The sequence below is a fragment of the Ambystoma mexicanum genome, chromosome 8 (genome assembly GCF_040938575.1).
Source record: "Ambystoma mexicanum isolate Mex_15411 chromosome 8, UKY_AmexF1_1, whole genome shotgun sequence".
Lineage (NCBI taxonomy): Eukaryota > Metazoa > Chordata > Amphibia > Caudata > Ambystomatidae > Ambystoma > Ambystoma mexicanum.
The window spans coordinates 1659340370-1659364844 of NC_090929.1; the positions used below are offsets into that span (position 1 = coordinate 1659340370).

Below are 24475 nucleotides of genomic sequence, written 5' to 3' on the forward strand. Positions count from 1 at the left end.
ATAAGCATCTTTCATATCCAAGGTTTTTAGGAGGGGGATTACCTCTTGTAGCGTGGTCATACGAAATTTTTGGGGCTTGACATACTTCTTGGCAGGCCGCAAGTCCAATACTGGGCGCATTGTCAAATCTTTCTTTGTCACAAGGAAGTAAGTTGAATAAATACCCTTGTTTACCTGGTGTCCTGGGACGAGTTCGATCGCGTCCTTTTCTAGCAGAATGGCGATCTCCTCGAGGAGAATCTTCTGATGTTCTAAAGAGTGTACTCTTTGTCGTGGAGGATGGTTCCGGGGACGCTGCAGTAGTTCTATACAATATCCTGTGGATACTGTTGACAGCACCCATCTGTCTGATGTGATCCCTTCCCAAGCCTGGGTGAAGTTGGAAATGCGTCCCCCTACTGGGGTTGCGTGAGAAGGGACCCTGAACTGAGCATCACTGCTTTGGTGGAGGCGTGCCGCCTCCCTTGTTGGGGCTGCCTCTGCCTTTACCACGACCTCTCCTATTACCTCTGCCGTAACCCTGGGTAGACTGTTGGTTGTTGTTCCACTGTGTACCCTGCCCTTGGGAATAGGTAGATCCTCTCTGGGAATTTTGGCCGCGTGGGCGACGAAAATTACTATTCCCTCTCTGGTTAGGGGGTTTATTGGTTAACTGGCCAAGGGACTTGAGAGTTTCGTATTCGTCCTTGGCATTCTTCAGTGCGTCTTCGACCGCCTTACCAAACAACAGATCGGTTTCCACCGGTTTGTCCAACAATGATGCTTGGGTTTCTGCCTTAAAACCAGACTGCCGTAACCACGCATGTCTTTTGATAACAGTGCCTTCCGCTATCAATCTGCCTGCGGCGTTGTCCGCGGCGTCGAAGGTTGCTTTCAAAATGCAACCAGACACGGCTCTGCCCTCTGCGGAAATCCGAGCTAACTGGCCCTTTAAATGTTCAGGAGCAGAGGCTATGAGTGCCGCGACTTCTTCCCACTGATGGCAGTTGTAGCTGGCCAACAGGGTGGTGTAGTTTGCAATCCTTGCTTGATAGGCGGATGTTGAGGCTACTTTCCTGCCGAAACCGTATAGTTTTTTGCTCTCCTTGTCGGGAGGAGCTTCGGACGATGACAAGGGTGTTCCAGCACTCTTAGGAGTGTTGGTGACAACTAGGGAGTCTGGCTTCAGATGTCCTCTTATATAGAGAGGGTCAGACTGGGCCGCCCTGAAAAGTTTTTCAACCCTGGGATTGACTGCTCTGGTGAGGTTCGGGTTCACCAGGGACGGATCTATTGTCCGCTGAATGGATTTAAGGATAGGGATGGTCTGGGCAACAGGCCTCCTTTCTCCCACTAACTCTTCTGCGAAGTCTCTTTCCTCCTGGACACCGTGGGTGTCAATGTGGAAATGTTCTGCTGCGCGTGCGAGAACCTTGTTTAGGAGGGGTTGGTTATCGAACGGGAAGTCGGTAACCGGGGCTTCGTTCTCTACCGGGGAATCTACTCTGTATGTTTCCGGGTCCTCCTCTTCCTGGTCCTCATCATCCCCATAGTAGCCCGTCCCGGTTTGCTCTTCTATCATACCAAATTCTTGGTCCTCACAAAAGGAAGCCTCTCCTTGATACAGTGAGTATGGTCTTGCGTATGGTTGTACCTCGAAGGGTTCTGACCTCATCGGAGTTTCAAACCGGGCTTTTTTACTCGGGGGAATAGGATCAGTAGAGCCTGAGGGTGTCGCCCCCTGTGGATCATACGAGAGGAAATGTTCTGGATTTTTATCATAAAAATCTGCCAAAGAAGACATTCTTGACATGACCCTATCTATGTCTTCACTGGACCATTTTTTGGAACTGGGAATGACTCTCTCAGCAAGTCTATGGGATTTATCCTGAGTAGCTTTGCTGGTTTTAGACATATCAGCAGACCTGGTCTTTTCTGTCTGTTTAGGGGGAGTGGTGTGTTTCACAGGTGTGGAAGAGTGCAAAGGTTGTTTCTTCTGCTGTTTCCCCCCCTCCCCGTGAGTGGAAAAATGTTTTCCCCGTCCTTTAGTGGCTCCGGAGTCTTTCGACGCCTGGCGTCGAGGTTCGGGGGTGGGGTCCCGGTCCTTCGAGCGTGGGGCCTCGCTGGTTTTAACTGCGGGCTCCGACTCCTGGAGCGCGGCCTGGGGGTGGAAGTCGTCTTCGTCTTCCGACGAACGAACTTCTGTTAGCCTAGGGAGCGAGGCACTCTTGGCAAGAGTGGATGATTGCCTGGAGTCATGCGGCGATCTTGATCGAGAGCGCCCAGAGGACACCGAATCGAACCGTTCTGTTTGTGCCTCTTTCCGAGAACTCGACGTCGTCGAGTCTCGGTTGGACTTAGTGTGTGTAGTATGTGAAGCGCTTGTGTCGCCGGGGGTCTTCCCCATAGCCGCCCTGCCGGACGACCTTCCGAGGTCGGGGACCTGCGCTCGGCTGTCTTTCGACGCCGTAATGCCCTCGCCGTCCGAAAGTATGGCGTCGCTGCCGTCGCTGAAGGCGCCCTCCGCTGCCATGGCCGCCTGCCTGGCGTGGTGGGCCCAATGCTTCGTCGAACGGTCCTCAAGTGTCTTAGGTTTAAACCTACTACACGCTCTGCAGTTCGCTTCGGGGTGGTCCCTCGGCAAGCAGAGATTGCACGTGGCGTGCCTGTCGACCCAAGGGTATTTGCGATTGCACTTGGGGCAGAATTGAAAAGGGGTACCCTTCATACGCACCCTGAGGCAGCGGGCTGTTAAGTGTAGGAAATGTATAAGGTGTACCTATATACCAAGAGTGTAGACTATGTACCACCCCCCACTCTCCCTACTTGCTGGGCCGAGGCCAGAGGCCTTCCAAGGCCCGGGCCGAGGCCAGCGGCCTTCATCCGTCGTGCAGCAGCCGACGGACGATTTCTTCTCCAGCCGGCGTCGAGTGTCGAAGTTCGACGTCGGGGTGGGGAAGGATGTCAATAGATTATTTTTAAAATTTTTAGCAAAAGTATGGCTAAGGCCAGGGGACTCCGCAAAATGCTTCCGACCAGTATGGCGGAAAAAAACAATCTGAGGATCCTAGACGCGTGAGGGATCTTTGGTACATTGGACGTCACACTAGGGATAGTATTACTGGCACGCCCTGTGTCGACGCCCATTTTCGAGTTTCGAAAAACAAACTGTAATACTCCGCAGCTTCCACTAGATGTCGGCCTATGCACAGCATGTGATCTAAGCAGATTCCACAAGCCTCAGAAAAATATATATATATTCATATATATATATATATATATGTAATCTATAACCCCCCCCTCATATAAATGTTTCCCACAATCTAGTTTGGTCAACCCGATCAAATGCTCAGGAATAATCCGCAAGGGCCACATATAGGCAAACTCCTGATGTTTTCTCAATCTCGGCTAATATGAGCTTAATAGCCCAAATGCAATGCACAGTTCCACAGCCATGGTCGAAACCCTGTTAGGGTCATATCTAGCAAGCCTCTGCTTTCACTCCATCTGTCTAAATCCCTCAAGTGTATTTTTGCAAAGATTTTGCTGCTGGCGTCCAACATCGCTAGCAGCCTGTAGTTCTTGGGGTCGGCTCTTACTCCTTTTTTGTGAACAGGTATAAGAACAGAGGATCGCCAGCTGTTGGGCACCATACCAGATCTAACAATGGCCCTGAAAGCTTGGAAAAATAATTACCACCATAATGTTGGGCCCCTTTTGATCACTAGATTTGGCAAATTGTCCACACGCGGAGCCCTGGAGGACTTTGATTTTATGATCAGTTGATAGATGTCCTCCTCATCAAATGTTAAATGTCCTGATCAGGGTGGGTCCTGTCCTATGCAGAGTGGCTCTGCGTGTTCAGCCTCTGCATGCAATGTTTCAGTAATGTGTTCTACCCAGGACAATTCTGTACATCCACCAGTTCTTGGGAGAAACCTTTTTTTAGATAGTTAGGCAAGATTCCTGAAGGTTTGTCTCCCCTTGACAGGCTGTTATATAGGCCTTAGGCACACATCTTTCCGATTGTTGTAATCCAGTCTTTTTGAAATAATTTTTGAATAAAACCTGGATTAGCTATTAACATATCAGCATTTTGGTTAAGCATATCCAGCACAGATTCTGCAAACATTTTAAAATTAGCTACCGCTCTCATATCTTTTTTAGCTACTGTATCAAACACAACCCTACCAATGGAGACCTTCAGGTAGGTACAACTAAGCTGTGATATTTCCACTGATATCAACCCCTTAATGATAGAAGGCCAAGCTCAAATCTTAATGCAGCAATCGCAACACAGTCCGTCAAGATCAATGCCTTCTTCCATATTAAGGATTCTAGTTGCTCCCAATAAATATCTCTTGTCAGACAACGTATTTCTTGGCCGTAAAGTAATGACAGCACTACTTTAGGTTTATAGTACTCCACAATGGGCAACATTGAAAACCTACAGTGTCTAGTATTGATCCATCTCAACTGCGATGCAAACTGGATTGCCTCCTTATTTAAACGATTAACTATTCGGAACTTCCTAGGTTGTGGATCTAAATCGCAGCTCAGATATCTCATATGTGCCACTGGGTTAATGATAGTTTTTTCAATTGACCAGGTGAAAGCATAGGTTTTCGTTTTCCAACCAGTAAAGAGAATATTTGTCTTCTTATTATTAATGATATGATATGGCATTTAAAATGTGCCTATACACAAGTGTTTCAAGGCATGACGAGGCAAGGGAGGGGGGGACAGTGGGAAGACAGAGACAACGATCTTACTAGGCCAGGGGACATTGAGATTGCGCAAGTGAAAAGGAGGGGAGGGAGGGAAAGTGCAGGGGGAGGGGGCAGTGCAGTACATAGGAACAGTAATAAATAGAATAAATAAAAGCAATAAGTAAAAGTGCAGCCAGCTTGTGGCAAGTGCAGGGGTAAGTGCAGGTATCAAGTGTCAAGAGCTAGAGGGCACTGTAGGGATACAGAAACAGCTCCCAAGTGCAGGGGTTGCCTGGTAGGCAGTGCAGATGTGCATCTGGTGGGGGAGGGGACCTGGGCCTGAGATAAGAGGGTAGCCAGGTGACCAGTGCAGTTTCAGTTTCAGCCAGGCGATCAGCAGGGGAGAGGAGGAGAGAACGCAGAAGCAAAGAGGAAGGTCATGAGGTGCTTCCGGAACCAGAGATGGTTCTGCTCAAGTTTCAGAGAGGCAGGGAGGCTGTTCCAGAGGGAGGCCCCAGCAGAAGAAAGAGATCTACCACCAACTTGTTGCTTGGAGAAGCGACATACCCTGAGGGAGTTGGAGGTGGATGAGCGAAAAGCTTGAGAAGGAAGATATTTAGGAAGAGAGAGTTGAAGGTATTGAGGCCCCAGGCCCCAGAAGGCCTTGTGGACAATGCAGAGGGTTTTGAACTTCATCCTCGCCGTCATTGGGAGCCAGTGCAGAGATTTCAGTCCTGGAGAGATACGATCCCTGGGCTTAAGGCCAAGGACAAGTCTTGCAGTCCTGTTTTGGCTGAGTTGCAGAGGGCAGAGAGTAGAGGCAGGCAGGGTTAGAAAGAGGCTGTTGCAGTAGTCCAGCCTAGAGAGAACCAGAGCTCTAGAGACCGTGAACTTCTGGGGGAAGGGGAGGAAAGGAAGAATACCTCTGATACCTCTAAGGAGGTGCAGCTGGTAGTGTGACTTCTTAGAGGCATCCGAGATGTGAGGGGAGAAGTAGAGTGTGTAGTCGAAGATGACCCCGAAGTTTTTAGCCTCAAAGGTGGGAGCAGGAAGAGGGCCAAGAGAGGCCGGCCAGAGAGTGACAGGAAAGGAGGGAGAAGGTGTGCCGATGAGGAGAATCTCGGTCTTACTGGCATTAAGGCAGAGATCATTGGCGGCGCGCCACTCCTGGATAGCAGACAGTCAGAGATGAGAGAAGGGAAAGAGGTGGCAGAAGGGAACCTGAAAATTAGTTGAGTGTCATCTGGATAGCACTGAAAGTTGGGGCAGAGAGAGGCAATGCGGTGGGCAAGAAGTGCCAGGTATTGGTTGAAGAGCCAGGGAGAGATGTTGGACCCCTGGGGAACACAACAGGTAGAGATAGAGGAGAGGAAGGACCCAAGTTTAACCTGGGAGGGTCGATCGGAGTGGAAAGAAGTCAGCCAAGCCAGGGCCTGATCGGTGATGCCCAGGTTATCACAGACGGTTGAGCAGGATGGCATGTTTGACCGTGTCAAAGGGAGAAGAGAGATCAAGTAAGATGAGGACACAGGGGGTGTTGGAATCAAGATTGGAGAGCAGGTCTTCATGGATGTTCAAGAGAGCAGTTTCCGTGCTTCTGGCAGCTCTGAAGCCAGACTGATAGTCATGAAGACAACCGACAGATTCAGTGTGAAGATTAAGCTGGGAGATGGTCAGCTTTTCCAGGAGTTTGCCCAGGAAAGGAGTGATGGAGATTGGGTGATAGATAGTCAGGTATCAAGGGTAAGCACAGGGTTTCCTAAGAAGAGGGTGCAGAAGGGAGTGCTTTAGGTGGGAAGGGAAGACTTCAGTGGTGAAGGAGTGGTTGCCGAAGTCAGCCAGAGAAGGAGCCAAGGTGTCAATGTGGCCCTCGATGGTTTTGGAGGAGCAGGGGTGAACCTGTTTTGACGAGACTTTCATAGATCGGACTTGTCTAGAAACCTCATATGGGGAGAACAGGGAAAAGGCAGAGAAGGAGGGATGAGAGGTGGCCAAAGAAGGGTAAGAGGAAGAGCAGGGAGGAGGGGGGAGAGGAAGAAAGAGAGGACAGGATGTCCTGAGTTTTAGAGATGAAATAAGAAGCCAGGGCTGTGCAAAAGGCCTGGGACGGAACAAGAGAGGTGGAGACTGTGGCAGGATTGGCCAGCTCCTTGCAGATTTTAAAGAGTTTGGCCGAGTTGTTAGATGCCGCAGAGACGCGGGCTTGGATGTGAGCTCTCTTCTTGGTGCGGACAGAGAGCCGGCATTGCCTTTGGAGCAGGCGGCAGGCCAGTTTGTCAGAGGGTGTACCGGAAGGATGCCATTTCCTCTCAGCCACCCTGCACTTGTGTTTAAGGGTGACGAGGTATGAGTCGTACCAGGAGTTGCACTTGGCTTTGGGCTTCAAGCAGATCTTCATAGTTTAGGGGCAAGAACATCGAGAGTATCAGATATAGCAGAGTGGAGCATGGAAAGGGCTGTGTCAGGGTGCGAGTCTGCCAAGGGGGTTGGTGGGGTGAGAAAGTGGCAGCGAAAGCCTCAACTGACACATGTTTCATGGGTCGGGTAACCGAGAAGGTAGGTGGCAGTGCTGGAGTTGGCATGGCCTGAGGGGTAGAGAGGGTGAGCTGGGGGGAAAGGAGAAAGTGATCACTCCAGTGATCAAGTCATTATCCTACGCGTATGTCAATGTGGCATTAATAAGGCATTGCAGGCCTATGTGCATGTGATCAGTCAGAATAACGTTGTCTGCATAGGCAATCCATGGGACCGACAGATGACTGTTTTTAGTGGGAACAAAAGCCAGTTGAGAAGCAAAGGCCCAGATCAGAAAGGTACAAGTTGAACAAGCAGGGGGCAAGGACGCATCCCTGTCAGAGACCCCTAAACTTAGGGAATTCCTCTGTTAAATTCCTCTGCCAGTCCAACCTCACCTGTGCAGATGAGTCTTTTTATATATGAATAAGCAGTGCCAATAAGTAGTTTGGCAGTTTCCAATCTCTTAATTCCTTCCACAAACGCATTCTATTGACAGTATCATACGCCTGGGAAAACTCTATAGTCACTGCATAAATTGGTGACCCATCCTTTTGCCATGCTTGGTCCTAAAGGCAATTTATAATAAAACCATTCATGGTGGTGCTCATTCCCCTGCAGAACCCAGTTTGTAATTTATCAAGTTTATTGGTAGAAAAAGCCGACTCCCCTAATCTTTGCAAGATTAGGGAGGAAAAGATGTTACTGTCAGGATCTAAAAGAGCAATATGCCGATAACTGCAGGTATCTGTCCTGTCTCCCTTTTAATACAACAGTATCATTATTTTTTTCCACGTTATAGGGAGGGCTTTTGAAACTAATATGTTCTTAAATAAAATTAACAACGTATTAGCGCCGAGTACTGCATCGTTCCTCAAGATCAGATTACACATGTTACTCACCGGCCGGCGAGTGGTTCGGGCAAGCGACCAGGAATGTAGTACTGGATGTTGATTGAAGAGCTCGAGATGGAGCCTACAACTGAGCCTCCTCTCTGTTGAGGGAATAAGCTCTTTTTGATGATATGACCCTCAGGTGTACTAAATTACAGACTTAGAGACTGATCACCCAAAAGTGCGGGGAGAACACACCGCCACGGACCCAGCTAAAAGAAAAAGACAATTGGTAAATATTTGGAAAGAGCAAAGATCATCACAAGAAAAAGCCTCTCAAAAGCAGAAAGTACCTGGGTCATCCACTCCCCTTATCGCAAAGGAACAGAAATGGAATTTCCCCTGTAAGTACAGAAAAGAGATTCTATTTTGAGGATTCAGATATGAATTAATAGATTCAGATAGGAATCAATAAATAAAGTGAAGGAAGTCTTACCAGAACATAAATTTAACAGGGATTGAAATAACCTAAATTAGAACAACGGAGGTACAAAACAATAAACAGGAAGGTTAGTAGGGATGCTATACCCGGGCGGCACGAGGGGCGCACTAGATACGGGTAGGTGCACACTTCTCAGCAAAGCGTCCCTGTGTACACTTTCAGAAAATGAGTTTTTAGAGTTTCATCAGCAAAGCGTCCTTGCGTGACTTGAAGGAGCAAATCCAAAACCTCGGAATGGAGTCGAAATCCACAAATAAACACTGGGATTGGAGAAGGAACAGTACCCAGTACTTGGAGTCAACCTGGAAGGTCAGGAAAACCAATTGAAGGCAGTGGTAGGTAAATCATGACAGAAGGAAGGCAATCCAGTAAACAGGCAGCGAGATCTGATACACAAGCGGGCTAAGGACGGTACAGAATCAGGAAGAAAGCAATCCGTAGGACAGGCAAAAGTCCGGTACACAGGTAGGCAGGAAACAATACAGAATCAGGAGACAAGCAAACCGTAGAGCAGGCAAGGGTCCGGTACACAGGAAGTCAAAAGTGTTTGAGAAGATTCAAGGCAGTCCGTAATTGGAGAAACAGGAATTGGTACACGGGAAGGCAATGGTTAGGAAGGCACAGAAGACAAAACTTCGGATGCCGGTTGCAACTTTAATCAGAAGCAGCGTCCTTACCGCTGCAGTGCCTAATATACTCAGGAGGCGGAGCGCCGTAAGCCCGTCAGAGCTCACGTTCTGAATAGTCGGAACTACACGCAAAAGGTAGGTTTCCTGGAGCCATGGAGGAGAGACGAGTTAAGAGCCTTCAGGAAAAAACACCCCATCTCTCTTACCAACCCCTTAAACTGATCATCTCATCCATAAGGGAAGCTGACGTAAGATGTTATGCTACCTTTATAACCTCCTCCGAAGAGCTGAAGAGTCGAACTGGAAGCATTTTCTAGATCGTGCCACAAGGGATTAATGGTAGTCGGAAAAGAAACAAGGGCCATTAATGTTTGTTCTGATAATCTTGTTCTTTTTCACAAAATGATTTGCTAGATCACTACACAACAACTGAGTGGCAGAAGAAGTTGCAGTCACTTTAGGGACCAAGAGGACCGTCACCATCTGAAACAATTGTTTAGAGGTGTTAGCTGCCAACTGAATGGCAGCCCTAAAGAACATTTGTTTTGCAGATTTAATAGCTGAATGATAGGCGACTAACGCTAGGTTGTACGTCAATTTAAGTTCTGGAACAAATTTATGATGCCATTTATGTTCTGATTCCCAAGCTTTTGCCCAAAGCAAGCGCAATTCGGGCATGAACCAAGAAGCCGAGGGGCGGCCAGTTTACCTTACAAGTAACAAGCTGTGCCAGCAATAGCGTCGGAAGCAACTCAGCATCACGTGAGGCCAGGTAGCAATGAAAACTGTTTAAATAAACTATATTAACAAATATAAAACTCCAAAGCTAGGCTCATGCTCCTTTCCCCTAGACGACTACTTATTCTACTTTCCTTCCTTTTGGGCTCCTGAGCCCCTTATGCTCTTAGGTAAATGCCACTAGGCAATTCAAAAGGATATGCATTTCAGATTTGCAGTTCTTTATCCCACCAACTTGGCACACTTCCCTACAAAGCGTAGGATTCCTTCTTATTAATCCTCTTCAGTGCCAAGGCTCTTGACCCTCTTATTCACACCCTTTCATATGGGTGCAGGTCCCAGACTCAAAATTATCGGAACGTCTTGGTTTACTCTCTGACAAGGAACTGTCCTTTCATGGACTGTCTCTCTTTGTCTCACAGGGTCCACCTATTCTTCATTAATTTAGAGTTTTGTCTCTCATATGGGTGCAGGTCCCACACTCGCAATGTAGCGCTGTATCCGCTTGGTTTACTCCCCTGCCAAGCAGACCACTCTTCTGCGTTTACAGCAATCAGGGTCCCAGACACTCTTATTCTTGGCTTCTCATATGGGTGCGGGTGTCAGACTCACCATTCATTATCCTATCTGCTTGGTTCACTCTCCTGCCAAACATACAATTCCTCTTGATCTTTCTCAGGGTCTAAGACGCTCTCTTTCCAGCTTCTGCTTTCACACCCTTGCTTCCCCGGACCTCGAGCACCTCTCAGGTAACCTGCGTACATATTGGTCTCTTCCGTGCAGGTAACAGCGCTTCCCGAGCAGCCACGTCCCTTCTGGAAGCTTCAGTAGTGTTCGGGTTACCAGCAGGGTCTGTAGCGTCTCTGCAGACGTCAGACTTTTCCCAGCTGCACGTCCTCTCTCTCAGGTGCTTTGCCGGGGACTGGGGCGTCCAGCGGTTCGACTCGACAGCCGTCTGATTGGTCCTTTCGTCCTGGACCACGCCCCTTTGGGCTCTCGTCTGTTCGCCTGGTGCACGGCTCGCTCAGTTCCTCCTCAGCATTAGGCCAATCAAATACTGTGAGAAGCTAGACCACTCACTCTGGTTCTCTAGAGTGATCCTCAGACTCCTGGTCATCATCTTCAGAGTACTTGTTTTAAAACTATATGCAACACACTTTGTACTCTCTGGTATTTTTGTCTTGTCAAGTATATTACGTTGACTGTCTTGACAACAGAATACTTTGGCTCTATCTAGAGAGGGGGAGGAGGATTTGGCATTGAAGAAGGGGATGGGTGTATTGAAGAAGGGGAATACTGCATTCTCAGAGAAGGGTTGTCCCCAATCCCATAAGGGGCTTCCTTCCCCTTGTGATCCTCCCTTGGTGGACCACCCCCAGGGGGACTATTGTACTGTGGATGCACTGCCCTAGCCCCATGGGCAAGATCCCCCCCTGGTGGAGAAGGGCCAACATCCTCAGATGTGTGTGGTTCATAGAGAGTACAAAAAAATGATGTTTTCAAAACAATGTTTTAATTGTAAACAGACAAATGTCTTGTACAAGGAAAACAAACAGCTATGCGTTTCAAGCCCTCCTGGGCCCTTGATCACTCTGTAAACACGCCCACGCACCCAGTGAGTTTAATAAGGGTGCAGGTACTCTAGGGTCAGGTCAGCCATGTTGAAATGCTTGTAAGCCATCTAGCCTGCTATTTAATTTAAAATATTTAATTCACTTGTTGCTGCAAATTCATGGCATGAATGACAACCAGTTATTCCAAGAGTATCTGTGATTGTCGGTTTTGGCAGCAATTTAGAAATACATACAATTACATGTGAATTCGTACAAGATTATGCACAGGGAAAGGTTGAACCCTGGGAATACACCCGTAGTGACACCCGTAGTCGGTATGCATGCACACACTCACTTGCATACCAACATAATGTGCAAATAGCACATAGAGACATGCCAGGAGTACATACAGATCTTAAATTAGATGAAAATGGTCTAATAATTCCACAGGTCCTGCCAAATCAAACAGAGAGTAGGAACCACATGAGTCTCATATCCTAGTTGTAGAATCTCGTAATCAGTTGAATCTTGGAAGCAAGGTTGTACGCAATACATAAAGTGACTAGTGCAAGCTGTATACAAGTATAAATTGATGAACAATCGAGTACAGTTACTCACATTGTTGGTCATGGGGTTATTCAAGCCTAAACTTTTTTTAAAATACATACTATAGCTATATATAATCTATAGTATGTATTTTTTATTTTATCATTCAAATTTTCTTAAAGCTCAAAACCAAATGGCATCACAGTGCTCACTGCTGCATACAACCTCTGCGGACAGGAGTGTGTTACAACACTTTTACCTGTAAAACAGTACATGTCAAAGTTGGTACTTAAATCTGAACATTTCATAAAAATGAAATAACAAAATAAAAATCACAGCAAAATCTAAATAAAACACAAAATACAGTAGGGGTGCTGAAGGACATCAAAGCTTAAGATACAGATTATTATAAAAGCGAGAAAGACACCATCTCATGAGGCTTGTGGTCTATTCCAGGGTTATCATTCAGACTCACAAGTGTAATAAGGGGACACCTAGTATTGTGTAATCTTCCCCTTTAAGTGCCACATCTTTTTCACTCATTGCAGCCACAAACCAAACCCTAGTCCACCACTCATTCATATCCGGCACAGTCTAGGATTCCTGTTTTTTGCAAAAACCAACCTGACTGCAACCAGAAAATGGGTTATTAGCTTAGATGTTTTAGCTCCCAATCTGTATTGCCCCTGTGGGTTTTCATCACCTAGTAACACCACCGGGGGGTCCGCCACCAAGACTGCGCCAGTAATGCTTTTAATTTGAGCTAGCACCTCCTTCCAAACGACCTTGATGATAGGACATGTCCACCACATATGGAAAAAAGGTACCTGGAGCGCCGGAGCATCTCCAGCATGTGCGGAGAGTGCATTGGGTTCACATTATTTAAGCAAGTAAGGTACCATCTAAGCATCAGTTTGACACCATGCTCCTTAAACTGTAGCGACTTGGAGCATTTCCCTGCCTTGTCCAAATGTTATACCAGGCTAGGTCATCTTAGGCTTCCCAATGTCCTACCATTTGACCATATATATAAAAATGTGGGGGGCGCAGGGTTTAAATCTATTGGAACCTATTGGAATTGAGAACCTTGTATAAAGGTGAAACTATACCGACTGGCGATCGCCAATAAACACGTCCTCAAACTGATTTTTCTCTTTGCATGATTTGCTTCTTTCGTGGCTCGTAATCCAGTGCCACGGCTGTATGTAACTAGGGGTTGTTCATTTTCCAACAGCTGGCCCAGTCTAGATAGCCCACCCTCAACCCAATGAGTGAATCATCTAGTGTCCCGCCCAGGTGGGAATTCCCAACTGTTCCATATGCTAGTTAGCAGGGAGGGGAAAGTAGTTGTTGCATATCTACGGGCTGCCTTCTCCCAATAGTAGAACCCACACCCATCGCGCTTTGTCATAGGGGCGTGCCAACACCAGTAATCTAGGGCGGGTAGGTGGCCCAAGTCTATCCTGTTCAATGTTCAACCAATGTTTGGCGTTTCATGTAGCCATGCAGCTTTCTAACTATGGGGCAAGTTAAGATGCATATAAATGGCTTTCAATATCCGGTACTGCCAGACCTCCCTTTTCCTTTGCCATCAGTGTATGCCTAGCCACCCTGGGGAACTTGCTTGCCCAAATAGACCTAAATATGTGGGACTGGAACTCCTTAGAATCCAAATCAGTAACACCTAAAAAGTGTACAAAACTGTGGCAAGAGGGTCATTCTACCCAACCAGGAGATTTCGAACTTCCCCCATCTTGCAAGGTCTTGTTTCGCGAAGGCGAGGAGTGCGGGGATGTTAGCCTTGTATAGTTGATCGTATTGCACAGGGGAGTGAGAGAGGGAGATACCCAAATATCTCAAGGCGGCCGATGCCCATGGGAATGCAAAGGCATCCTGCAGTCGATGGACTGTCGCCTGTGTCTCTGAAATATTAAGTATGGAGGCCTTTGTGTAGTCAATTTTGAAAACCAAAGAAACTGTTCCAATAGGGAGACTATGTTGGGAGTGAGACCTGGGAATCCCTCATATAAAAAAAGATATGCATATAATGCCACTTCATGCTGGTATCCTGAGATGCCTAACCCATGAATATCCACTACTGAGCAGACCAAATGCACCGAGGGCTCCAAAGAGACAGGGCAAACAATATGTAATTGGTTGCTGTACTCCCCACCACCCCCAGGTACTTTGGGAACACGTGGTTATAAGCACTGTTAACACTAACCTAAACGAACAAGAAGGCAGTAGGGTTCAGAAGGCATTTTACTCTTCCCCTGATCGATGCAGGTTTTGCAGTAATCTATAACAGATTTCGGAATCTGTAAATCTAAAAAATCGTTTCAAGTCAGGAAGTTCAACATTTAAATAATGAAACAAGCCTTGAAAAAGAGCCCCTCAAGGGTCTGAAACATGTGTTGACTGGGCTGTGATAACAATTAAAACACAAACAAATGCAAGAACCATAAGAAGTCTGTTCAAATTGTTCACTTCAAGTTCTGCGCTTACTGTGGTTTGTTAAGGCTTGACTGGATGTATTGTTTATTTCACACAGTTAAGACACACCTGCTACTCAGGTACTCCAAATAACGTCTTACATTCTGCCATAACAGAGGGACACTAGACGACATGACTAACCTAACCCACCTGGCATGTTATGTCCTTTGAGGTCCACCCACTCCAGCCTCTTAACACGTGGAGGACAAGCGTTACATTTAGGAAGGTTTTCAAAGTCTTGTTGGACTGCAGGACTGTGCAATGGTGCAACACCTTTGCAGAGACATAGCCCACACTGTCACAGACCCAATGTGAGGTGGACAGCCTTCCGACATCTAATATGTTGCACCACAACATGCACTCACGTCTCATCAAAACCTTAGTTTGTTTGTGATCGTCAGACGGGAAGCTTTCAAATGTCATAGTCTTTAGTTAATTCCTCTAAGCGTCAGACTGAATGCATGTTGCATGGCTGTCTTGTTCCCAGAGTTAACGTGTTGACCTGGAGTGATCTTCCTGGCCCACTCCACCCTTTTCTGTTTTCTGAGGGTTGCATCACTTTCCTTAATATCGAACACTACCAAGCTCAGGTGAATAGGAACACGTGGTGCATACAGAAGACATCATTGGGCCCATATGGGTATGAAAGAGAAGAGGCATGAGGATTACAGGCTACAGAAGAAGAGTAGAGAGGTGCATCTCGCAATCCCAAGAGCAAGGCCTCGCAGGAACAGATTAGGGGACTGTAGCCATCCAAACACAAGACTTGTCAAGACATATGTGGGGGAAGGTTTGGGAAACGAACATTGTATGTACTCCCCTTGCACATTACTGCATTATAATATTGAACTGCCATGTTTATACCACTGTTTCTTGCTTGTGCGAGGCAATGCTTTAGACTTTACTGTGCATGTCTTTGCAATGAAAGCTCTTCACCTAGAGTGCAACTATGCCCGCCTTCACCTCTTTCACTTCTGATGGGTTTCCTTTTTGGCATATTTAGGGTGTTTTAGGCTGCCGCTCTCTCAGGAAAAGCAGCATTAGTAAACGGAAGTCATCATACTGCAAGCGTTCCCGCCTGCTTCGGAGCGTGAGTGAATCTTTGAGGAGTATATTTGTCTTCACTAAATGCATCATAATATGCTGTCCTCCCTGAAAACACTGCCCAACATGAAAGAATGCAGTAGGTATCAAAGGCTTTTATAGTGGGGCTTTGTTCCTTGCTTGCAACAGTGTTTCAGTAAAATCCCTTGCCATGTTTGGACCACCCTTTCCATTGAAATGCATGTGTTCCTTTGGGTATAAGAGAACCGTGCATGGATGGAGAGGATTCTCACTTGCACCGGAGCCTCATACGGCCGTCTGTTTGGTTTTGTCCTCTTATTGCCTTTTTACTAATAAATAGTTCACAAATCCACCGTAATCATCAGTGGTAATTTTTCCACCACACATGGCAACTGCAAGATTCACTCACCTTGGCTCCAGCTTTCTCAGACAAGCCCACTACATTTCCGTTCTTGTCGACAACTTCAATTCCGTGTTCAAATTCCGTCATCCGGGTAACTGCCACGTTGTATGCGGCCAACACAGCTTTGAAGGAAAAACGGGGAAGGAAAACAGACCATCTCAGTACTAAGAAAATAGCTGATGTACTCAAAATGTGTCAAGCAATTCCAGTAACAGGCAGTGCCTGCAGGTACACTTCAACAGAGATTGTGTGTAAACACCTTCAGCCCAAAAAGGAGGGATAGAGAGTAAAGTGAGGAAGCGTACTCTGCCCAGGGGGCATTTGTGGATCACTACATTTTCAAATAATGTGTCAAAATAATGCACAATTTTCACAAGCGATTGAATAAAAAGCCATCAGACTGTTCGGTCCTCTCCCACCCCTTTAGCTCGAGCACCTGTATCCATGTCATTGTCCTGCTTATCTTCAGGCGTATCCACTGCCATTAACGCCTCCTTATCATTATCACTATGGTCGGCCTGGGAGAGCCCCACCATCGAGGCCACCAATTGTCTCCATGCTATTAGGGGTCCCACCTCCTCCCCCACCCCCCTGCTGATTGCTTCATACCAGGCAGCCGTTTCTGCCTCTGTCCACTTCACGAGGTCTGCCCACCACATCTCGATTCTGGGCCGTTGGGCTGCTTTCCAGCACATTGCAATTCTCTGTTTGGCCAGGTTGTAGGCCAGGTCTTTCATCTTACTAATGTAAGGTCAGGTCGGGTGGTCTGGTAAAACCCCCAAGCATACATGCCCAAGCTGACTCCACATCCAACGTAATCTCTTTTCCTGCTAAGCACATCTTTAGCTCAGTCCAAAACCTTCCCACCTACGGGCAAGCCCAGAAAATGTGTAGCATCCCAGCTTCCTTCTCCCCGCACCTATGGCATCTCTGTAACACCGAGCCTCCAAACCTGGCAATTTTACTGGGGGTCATATATGCTCTATGAGTGACATATAATTGAATCTGCTGAAGTCTCGCGTTTCGGGACACCTTCTTATGATATCTTTGGGCTCTATACCATTGCCCATCCGACATGGGTTCTCCCACCTCCTCTTTCCAGACTCGCCTCAGTTGGAGCAGCTCCTTCTACACCCTTGTCCCCAGTAGCTCGTATATGCGAGATATTTCATGCCCACCCTCCGAGATATCATACATCGGCTCAATGGTTGTATCAGGTTGTTCAGCCAGCACTACCTCGGGTCACCTTTCTCGCACCCGTTTAATAATTCTGGAGTAAGAAATGTGTTGACCTTTGTGCACCCCAGTGTCCTCCGTTAGCTTCTGGAAATCCAAAGCCACCCCCTCCTGCCATATATCTCCAAGGGTAGCCAAGCCCATCGGTTTCCAGTATCTACGGACCCCTTTTATCATTTGGGAGTCCTCTCCGCATAGCGTCACTAACGGCACCTGCAGGGAGAACGGGGCTGGGTTTCCCACCATTTTCCATGCTCTACGCCACATTTCCCAGCCAAGCAACAACAGTCTCGCCATTCCTAGTACTTTTGGTCTAGGCAACCACACTAAGGAAGTAGAGAGAGGGATCCTTACACAGCAGCCTGACTTCAGCCGTTTCTTCTTCAGACAACCACCTGGCCACATATTGCAGCTGTCCCGCTAAGTAATACAACTCAAAATTCGGCAGGTTTATGCCCCCCCTGTCACACGAGTTTTGTAATTTCCAGAGGGTCACCCTGTTCCTGGAATTGCGCCATATGAACCCCCTGCACAGGCTGTGGAGCTTGGCAAAAAAACGCCTAGGGATCACATATGGGATGTTTACAAAAAAGTGTAACAGTCTGGGCAGGACTACCATCTTAATCAGAGCCGCCCTCCCCATCATGGCCAGGGGTAGTCTGGACCAGAATTTCATGCTATTCTTAATACCTTCAACTGCCTTTTCCATGTTGTGTATGTGTTCTTCTCCTGTCGTGTGGTATATATCGATATCTAGGTATTGATATGTCTCGGTTCGCCAAGGTACTGGCAAAACTGGTAGGCTCCACGGTAGAGCGCGTCTATACCTCCCCAGGGGGAACATGCTGGATTTCTTGGGATTTGCCGCTATGCCCGAGAGGGTAGCATATCGTTCCATCACCTCCAGGACATATTGTAGGTTTTCCTCTGGGAAGCGCAGATATAACAGTATATTATCGGCATACAATGATATGAGATGCGAACCTCCCACAGTGCGGATCCCTATCTCCCCATATTGTTGTCTGAGGCAGACTGCCATTGGCTCCAACGCGAGGATGTATAGCATAGGCGACCAGAGGCAGCCCTGTCTAGTGCCCCTGCTGATTTGCCAGTTATCTGAGATTGTAGCACCCGTTTTGACCCTTGCAATTGGGGAACTGTATAACATTTTGACCCACCTCAGATACCCCGGCCCCATCCTGTATTCTGTCAGAGTAGCTAGCAGCCAAGGCCATCTCACTGAGTCAAAGGCTTTAATTGCATCCAGCGAAACAATTACCAGTTCACCGGGGTCCTCCACTGTTTGGTCGATAATGTGGTGAAGCCTCCTATGGTTGTCAGATATGTTCCTGCCAGGGGCGTAGCCTGTTGGGTCAGGGTGTATCAATTTGCCGATGACTCGCTTAAGTCTGTTGGCCAGTACTGTTGTGAGGATTTTGCTATCCTGATTGAGCATCGATAGGGGTCTGTATGACCCACAGTCTGTGCTTGGCTTACCTGGTTTTAAGAGTGGGATGATCACCGCCTCCCGTAGTGACTCCGGCAACCTACCGTGCTCAAACGCCTCATTAAGCATGGCCAGCAACAGGGGGGAGCAACTCTTGTTTGTATGTTTCATAGAATTCACTGGGGAGCCCGTCCGACCCTGGGGCTTTGTATGTGGGCAGGTGCTGAATCACTGTCTCTCACTCTTCCGGGGGGATTGGGGCATCCAGGTCTGCCCATTCCTGATCATCTAATGTGGGCAAGCCTATGTCTTCTAATGTTTCCTGGATCTCTTGATCCATTTCTTCCCCCACGTCCGCATAAAGACGTTTGTAGTGTCTAAGGAACTCTTTGTTTACTCCCTCCTGGGTATTACAGGTCTGGCCCTCGTTCCCTCTGATTTCCCTGATCACTGGTTGTGATGTTTCATTTTTATATAACCAGGCCAGCAATCTGCCCGGCTTGTCTCTTCCCGCGTGCTGCCTTTCGACATACTTCTTGTAGCTCAACTTACATAATCTATCCCAATGCTCGCTGCTGGCTTGCTGCTGCAGTTTCATCCTTACCCCATCCTCCCGAGAGATGCCCCCCTTATGCATTATATCTTCCAACTCCCTCTCCGTTTGCTGCAACTCCCGTTCAATGCCCCCTTGGAGCCTTCTGGATTTTGATATGGCTACACCCTGCACTACTACTTTAAATGCCTCCCATATGGTTCCTACAGATTGGACACTTCCAGTGTTAATGTCGAAGTACTCAGTGATCGCCTCCCTCAGGTCCTCCCGTAATCCCAAGTCCTGCAGGGCCTCAGCTCTGAGCTTCCACGTCGGGATTCGCGCTCTAGGGGGTTGGTGTCGCCACTCCAGGACCAAGGGGGAGTGGTCCGAAAGCACTCTCGCCTTATACTCCGCGCCCATCATTTCTCCTACTATCTCAGCAGTGGCGTACACATAATTCAGCCTTGTGTGCAAGTTATGTGGGGCCGCATAATGTGAATACTGCCTGTCTGCTGGGTGTAGCTGCCTCCAGATATCATTGAGTGCAAAATCTCTCAGCAGGGCCTGTAACGCCTTTGCAGACGGGGTGGGTTTGTCTAGTTTGCCATCTGATCTGTCCATTTTAGGATTTAATGTACAATTAAAGTCCCCTCCCCATAGGATCGTGCCACTCAGTAGGGGGCTAATTTTACCATATAGGGTCCTAAAGTAAGCCGCTGTATCTTGGTTAGGGGCGTATAAGTTTATAATGCTCACTTCCCGGTTTTCTAGCATCCCCCTGCACTTGGGGGCAGCTCTGCGTGTCCAACCATCCCATAGCGTCCTCCGGGGATTCAAAAAACAAGGTTCTGCTCTTGTGGAACACCTTCAATTTTGCCGGGTAGATCAGCATACACTTATTGCCTGCTTCACGCAATCTTCTTTTCACAGTCCCAAAGTTCATGCGTCGGCGCTGCACCTGCAAGGTATAACCTTGCCGTTATGTTTGCCGACCCCCTTTGTATTGTTCCACCCTTCCGAAAGTGTTCAAGAATTTTTTCATGATCTAAGTAGTTCAGGATCCTGGCTATCAGCAGCCTAGGGGGGTTTCCCAGAGGTGGCCTCCTCATCAGGGCCATGTGCGCCCTTTCCACAGCAAACCCCTGGGTCAACACTCCCCCGGTTATCTCTTGCAGCAGCATTGACTCAATGAACTCCGTGGGGTTGGATCCCTCAGCACCTTCTGGCAATCCGGCGATGTGAATATTGTTCCTTCGGGCGCGTCCCTCTGCCTCCGCCGCCCTACTTTCCAGGTTGCCCACGCGTTGTACTACGGCGTGAAGTTCCAATTTATGGGCTGCACAGTCCGCCTGTTCGGGCCACCTCTTTTTCTAGGTCACCCGTGCGTTCTGCCAGTGACCTGACATCTTTCCGGAGAAGATTCACCTCCTCCTGTACTGCCCCAACTTTGAGCTCAAGTGCCGCTTTCAATTCGTTAATGGCCAGTCCCAGTTTAGTTGTCCAAGCCACTTTCAGATCAGCAATCGCTGCAAGTATCTCTTGGTCTTTGCCCATAGTGTCCTGACAGCATTCTACAATAGCCTGAAAATAGAATGACAAAACTATATGTCCCATGTATACGAGTCCTTTGGAAATACTGGGACGAGAAGGGGGAATGGAGCTATGAAGATCACTATAGCAAGGAATCCTACACCGTGCATGTAGTTGTTGGCATGAGACACTCAATGCCGGGACATAAAATTCCCCACAGCCGATGCTAGAAGGAGAGAGATACCTGACACAAGCAGGGGGCTCGCTTCGGAAGAAGCTCAACGAGAACCTGGTAGCAGAATAAGTCAAGTGAAGGGGGAGGAGCAAGCAAACCGCTATGTGACACTAAGGGGTTGCTGGTGTCCCCGAGGGGAAGGAACGGATGAGCCGGTGTGCCTGTAGAGAAAAAAGGTGATTCCGTTGAACACAAGTAGCACGAAAACTGCTAGATGGATTTGCACCAAATAAGAAGCAACTTGGGCACAAAGTGCTGTATATGTGCCTTTTGTTGGCTTGGGGGTAAAACTGTGGAGTAGTTTTGAAATAATTTGACAGAGAAAGAGGTGCCCCACCAAAAACCTTTATATATCGCCATGGTGTTATGATATGATATATGATGTGGCATTTATAACACGCCTGTACACAAGTGTTTCGAGGCGTGAACTAGTGCATTGCACTAGTGAGACTTTTCAGTAATGAAAAGTTGCAATTTTTCTTTTTCATCAGTGCATGTGATTGCAGCAATAATTCCAAGGGAAACTACAAAAGACAAGTGCTCAAAATTAGATTTGGGGGAGAGAAAGGGACGACTTCATATCACAGTAGAGGTGGGGAGAAAGAGGACCACATGTGTAGTGGGAGTTAGATGTGGGCTGGGGAGCCCATTTGTTCCCAGAACGTTTTCGTCTTATCGGGATTCCCACAGGTTTTACGTGAGAATCTTGTGGAAATAACGCAAGATTCTCTCAGATGCAAATAATGCGTCACGGGAACCGGCGAGTGAAAGGGGGTAATAGGAGAGGGTCATGGAGTATTTAGGCAAGGGGGGACCTAGAAAGGAGGATGGGCACATGGGGGAGTTGTGTACCAGAGTCATGACTCCCCTAGCCTGTGCGCAGTTTGAAGTATAGAAGCTGTTTCCACCCCAGTTCCTAGCGAATCCCTCGAGACCGTTGAGAGAGCATGGGTTTCCTGGAAATAAAGAATTTGAGCTTTGTGTCTTTCAATATGTAGGTGCATCTTCTGCCGCTTGATTGTATTACCCAAGCCGCGGACATTCCAACTAAGGCAGGGTATGTTTCCCATTTGGGTACAGAGTGATTAGCATTGTCTACTGCAGTATATAAATCTGACCGTCCCAGTATCTTTAGGTTCCCTTCTGTGTCCATCATTCTCTTAACTGTGAGTGTAGTGTGTACCAAGTGCTATTTTAACAAACCCAACAGTCTCGTCCTGCATCCCCCCCTGGAACTAGGACGATGATGACCCACCTCCCCCGACAAACACCCCGAACTATTAATGCAACATTGCATGGGGAAGCTGGTGCATGGGTTCACCCGAGTCAACACAGGACTTAAATACGGAAAAAAGGATGAGTGTCCACATACTACCTCGATAGCTGCCCCTGTTAGGGGCAACATGCCCACCATCAACCGTGGGTCTGTAAATAAGAGAGTGCTCATTCTCAGAATCCCAGTGGATAATATAGCGTAACAAAAAAGTGTAAAACATTTAGTGGAAAGCAAACCACAGAGGATGTGAGGACGGAGAAAAGTGAGTTATCTTATCAAAGACAGCCATTGGGGTTCATGCTCAGGGTTCAGGGCGTCGGTAGAGTTTCATCCAAAAACTTCATGGCTTCACCAAGTAGCATGAAAAAGAAAGTCTTGCTATTCCACTCCACACGTAGCTTGGCAGGGTATAAAATTGCATATTTCAAATGATTGTCTAGCAGTCGTTTCTTAACTGCTAAGAAGGATTTCCTCTCTTGCTGAACGGCCACTGAGAAATCGGGGTACATGTGTATCCTGCTCAATCCCAACATCAGGTCTCCTTGTTCACGGGCCACACGAAGGTTCGTGTCACGGTCCCGGTAATTGAGAATAAGGGCAATGATGGGTTGTGGAGGTGCACCAGGTCTGGGTTTAGGAGCCAGGGATTTATGTGCGCGTTCAACTGCAAATTGCGTCGATAACATTGGATTCCCCAGAAGTGGCAGCAGGGTGGTCTCTATCCACTGCTCCAAGGATGTTTCAGTATTACTCTCAGGAACACCTATTACGCAAATGTTATTGCGACGGGATCCTGATTCCAAGTGGTCGTCGTTCTTTTCCACCTGGAGCACTTGCCTGGAGAGTGTAGCTCATGGTGAACATATCTTCCACTGTGCCCACTCTTGTTTCAGCCTCCACTAGACGATCAGTTTTATCTATGCGAGTTTTGATTGAGTCTATGGTGCTGGTCATGTCATCAAGTTTACTGTGGATGTTAATGGAGTGTTGTTTTTTTGTGCTCCTTTTGTCATACTGCGCAAGGACAGGGGTCACAGTTCAAAGCTGATGGCGCTCCAAGGGTATGAAGTGTCTTAATCCAGTGAACCACTGTACTGTAATGGTAGCAGGCCAATACCTTCCCGCTTGCCGTGAGGGTGCAGACAATGAGGATACACACACAGCCCCTTTGGTGGTAGGGTGGGGCAACGTGATCCACCTCAGGCTTCAGTCAAGGCCCCACCCCCTCCGAACAGGGAAAAGCGAGCCAATTGTAGAGCAGCGCCAAAGTTGCATACAAATCTGTCAGGCAGTTAATGTTACACTAAGTGCTAGGTGCTCACTCTCCGCCACAGTTACCAGTGGTCCGTCTCTGATGGGTGGTCACCTCGCTGTCTCCAAGATGCTCATCGATATTCGCCCATGGAAGCTGTAGGGCTTAATCAGCAATGGTGAACCAGATGGCGCATGGCACTGGACTTGCTGTACCTGCCCACTGGACGATGCAGGGCATAGGACGATGAGGAAGATCGTCCATGCCTCACGGAGCAGTTCTTAACGGAGTTGGGCATGCGACCGTGTGGAGTGCCCTACACGGCAACACTAGCTGCAGGTTTGTGGGAGGCTGCTCCGTGGTGCAGGGAGATCCCAGCCACGGCGTCCGTGCTCCGGTATTAGCAGCATGATGTAAAATGTCCCTCGCTGTTGGCGGGGGAGGTGCCCCGCGCGTCGCAACTGGAGGCCACTGTTAATGTGCTAGAAGAGAGGCAAGGGTTCGGCGAGTTACGCAACCCGGCATCAGAATTCTCACGGCTCAGGTTGGTGCAAAATAGCCGGCTCTTGTGGTGCGGCGGGAGGCGCTGGTCGCACTGCGCCTCCTATCCCTCACCACCACCTCAGAGCGGATCGATCGTCCTTCGCTCCCCAGCCACCAATCAGGACTGGGGTAGAGTCTGTGAGCTGCCGGGCTTGTCCGGGGTTAGCCGCCTGTCCAGGGATGTTGCGTTGTTAGATGAAGAAGACTAATTCTGTCCCAGTCAGCCTCAGGTGCAGGAGCTCTAAATGAGAGCCGCCCTCTTGGTCACAGTGCAACAGCGCCCGCCCCCGTAAATCCATTCTGACAAAACATTGCTGTTCATGAAAGAGTTGAAACCAGTTGTTAGCTAAAACAGAAGCGTTGCTCTGAAATATTGATTGACAGTTTGAAGATAAAGTTTTGCGATTTGTTGAGCTAGAGTTATGGACATTTGACAAGTGTTCTGTCAAGTGATGAA

At 48.0% G+C, this 24475-nt stretch overlaps 1 protein-coding gene across 1 annotated transcript in view; it reads right to left on the minus strand.

Annotated features, from left to right (window-relative positions):
• The window catches only part of SFXN4 (sideroflexin 4), a 225772-nt gene that overhangs the window by 29623 nt on the left and 171674 nt on the right, over window positions 1–24475 (minus strand). Inside the window, exon 11 of the mRNA XM_069611928.1 lies at window positions 15971–16086. Within this exon, the coding sequence (XP_069468029.1) occupies window positions 15971–16086 (116 nt within the window). The remainder of the gene's footprint in view (window positions 1–15970; window positions 16087–24475) is intronic.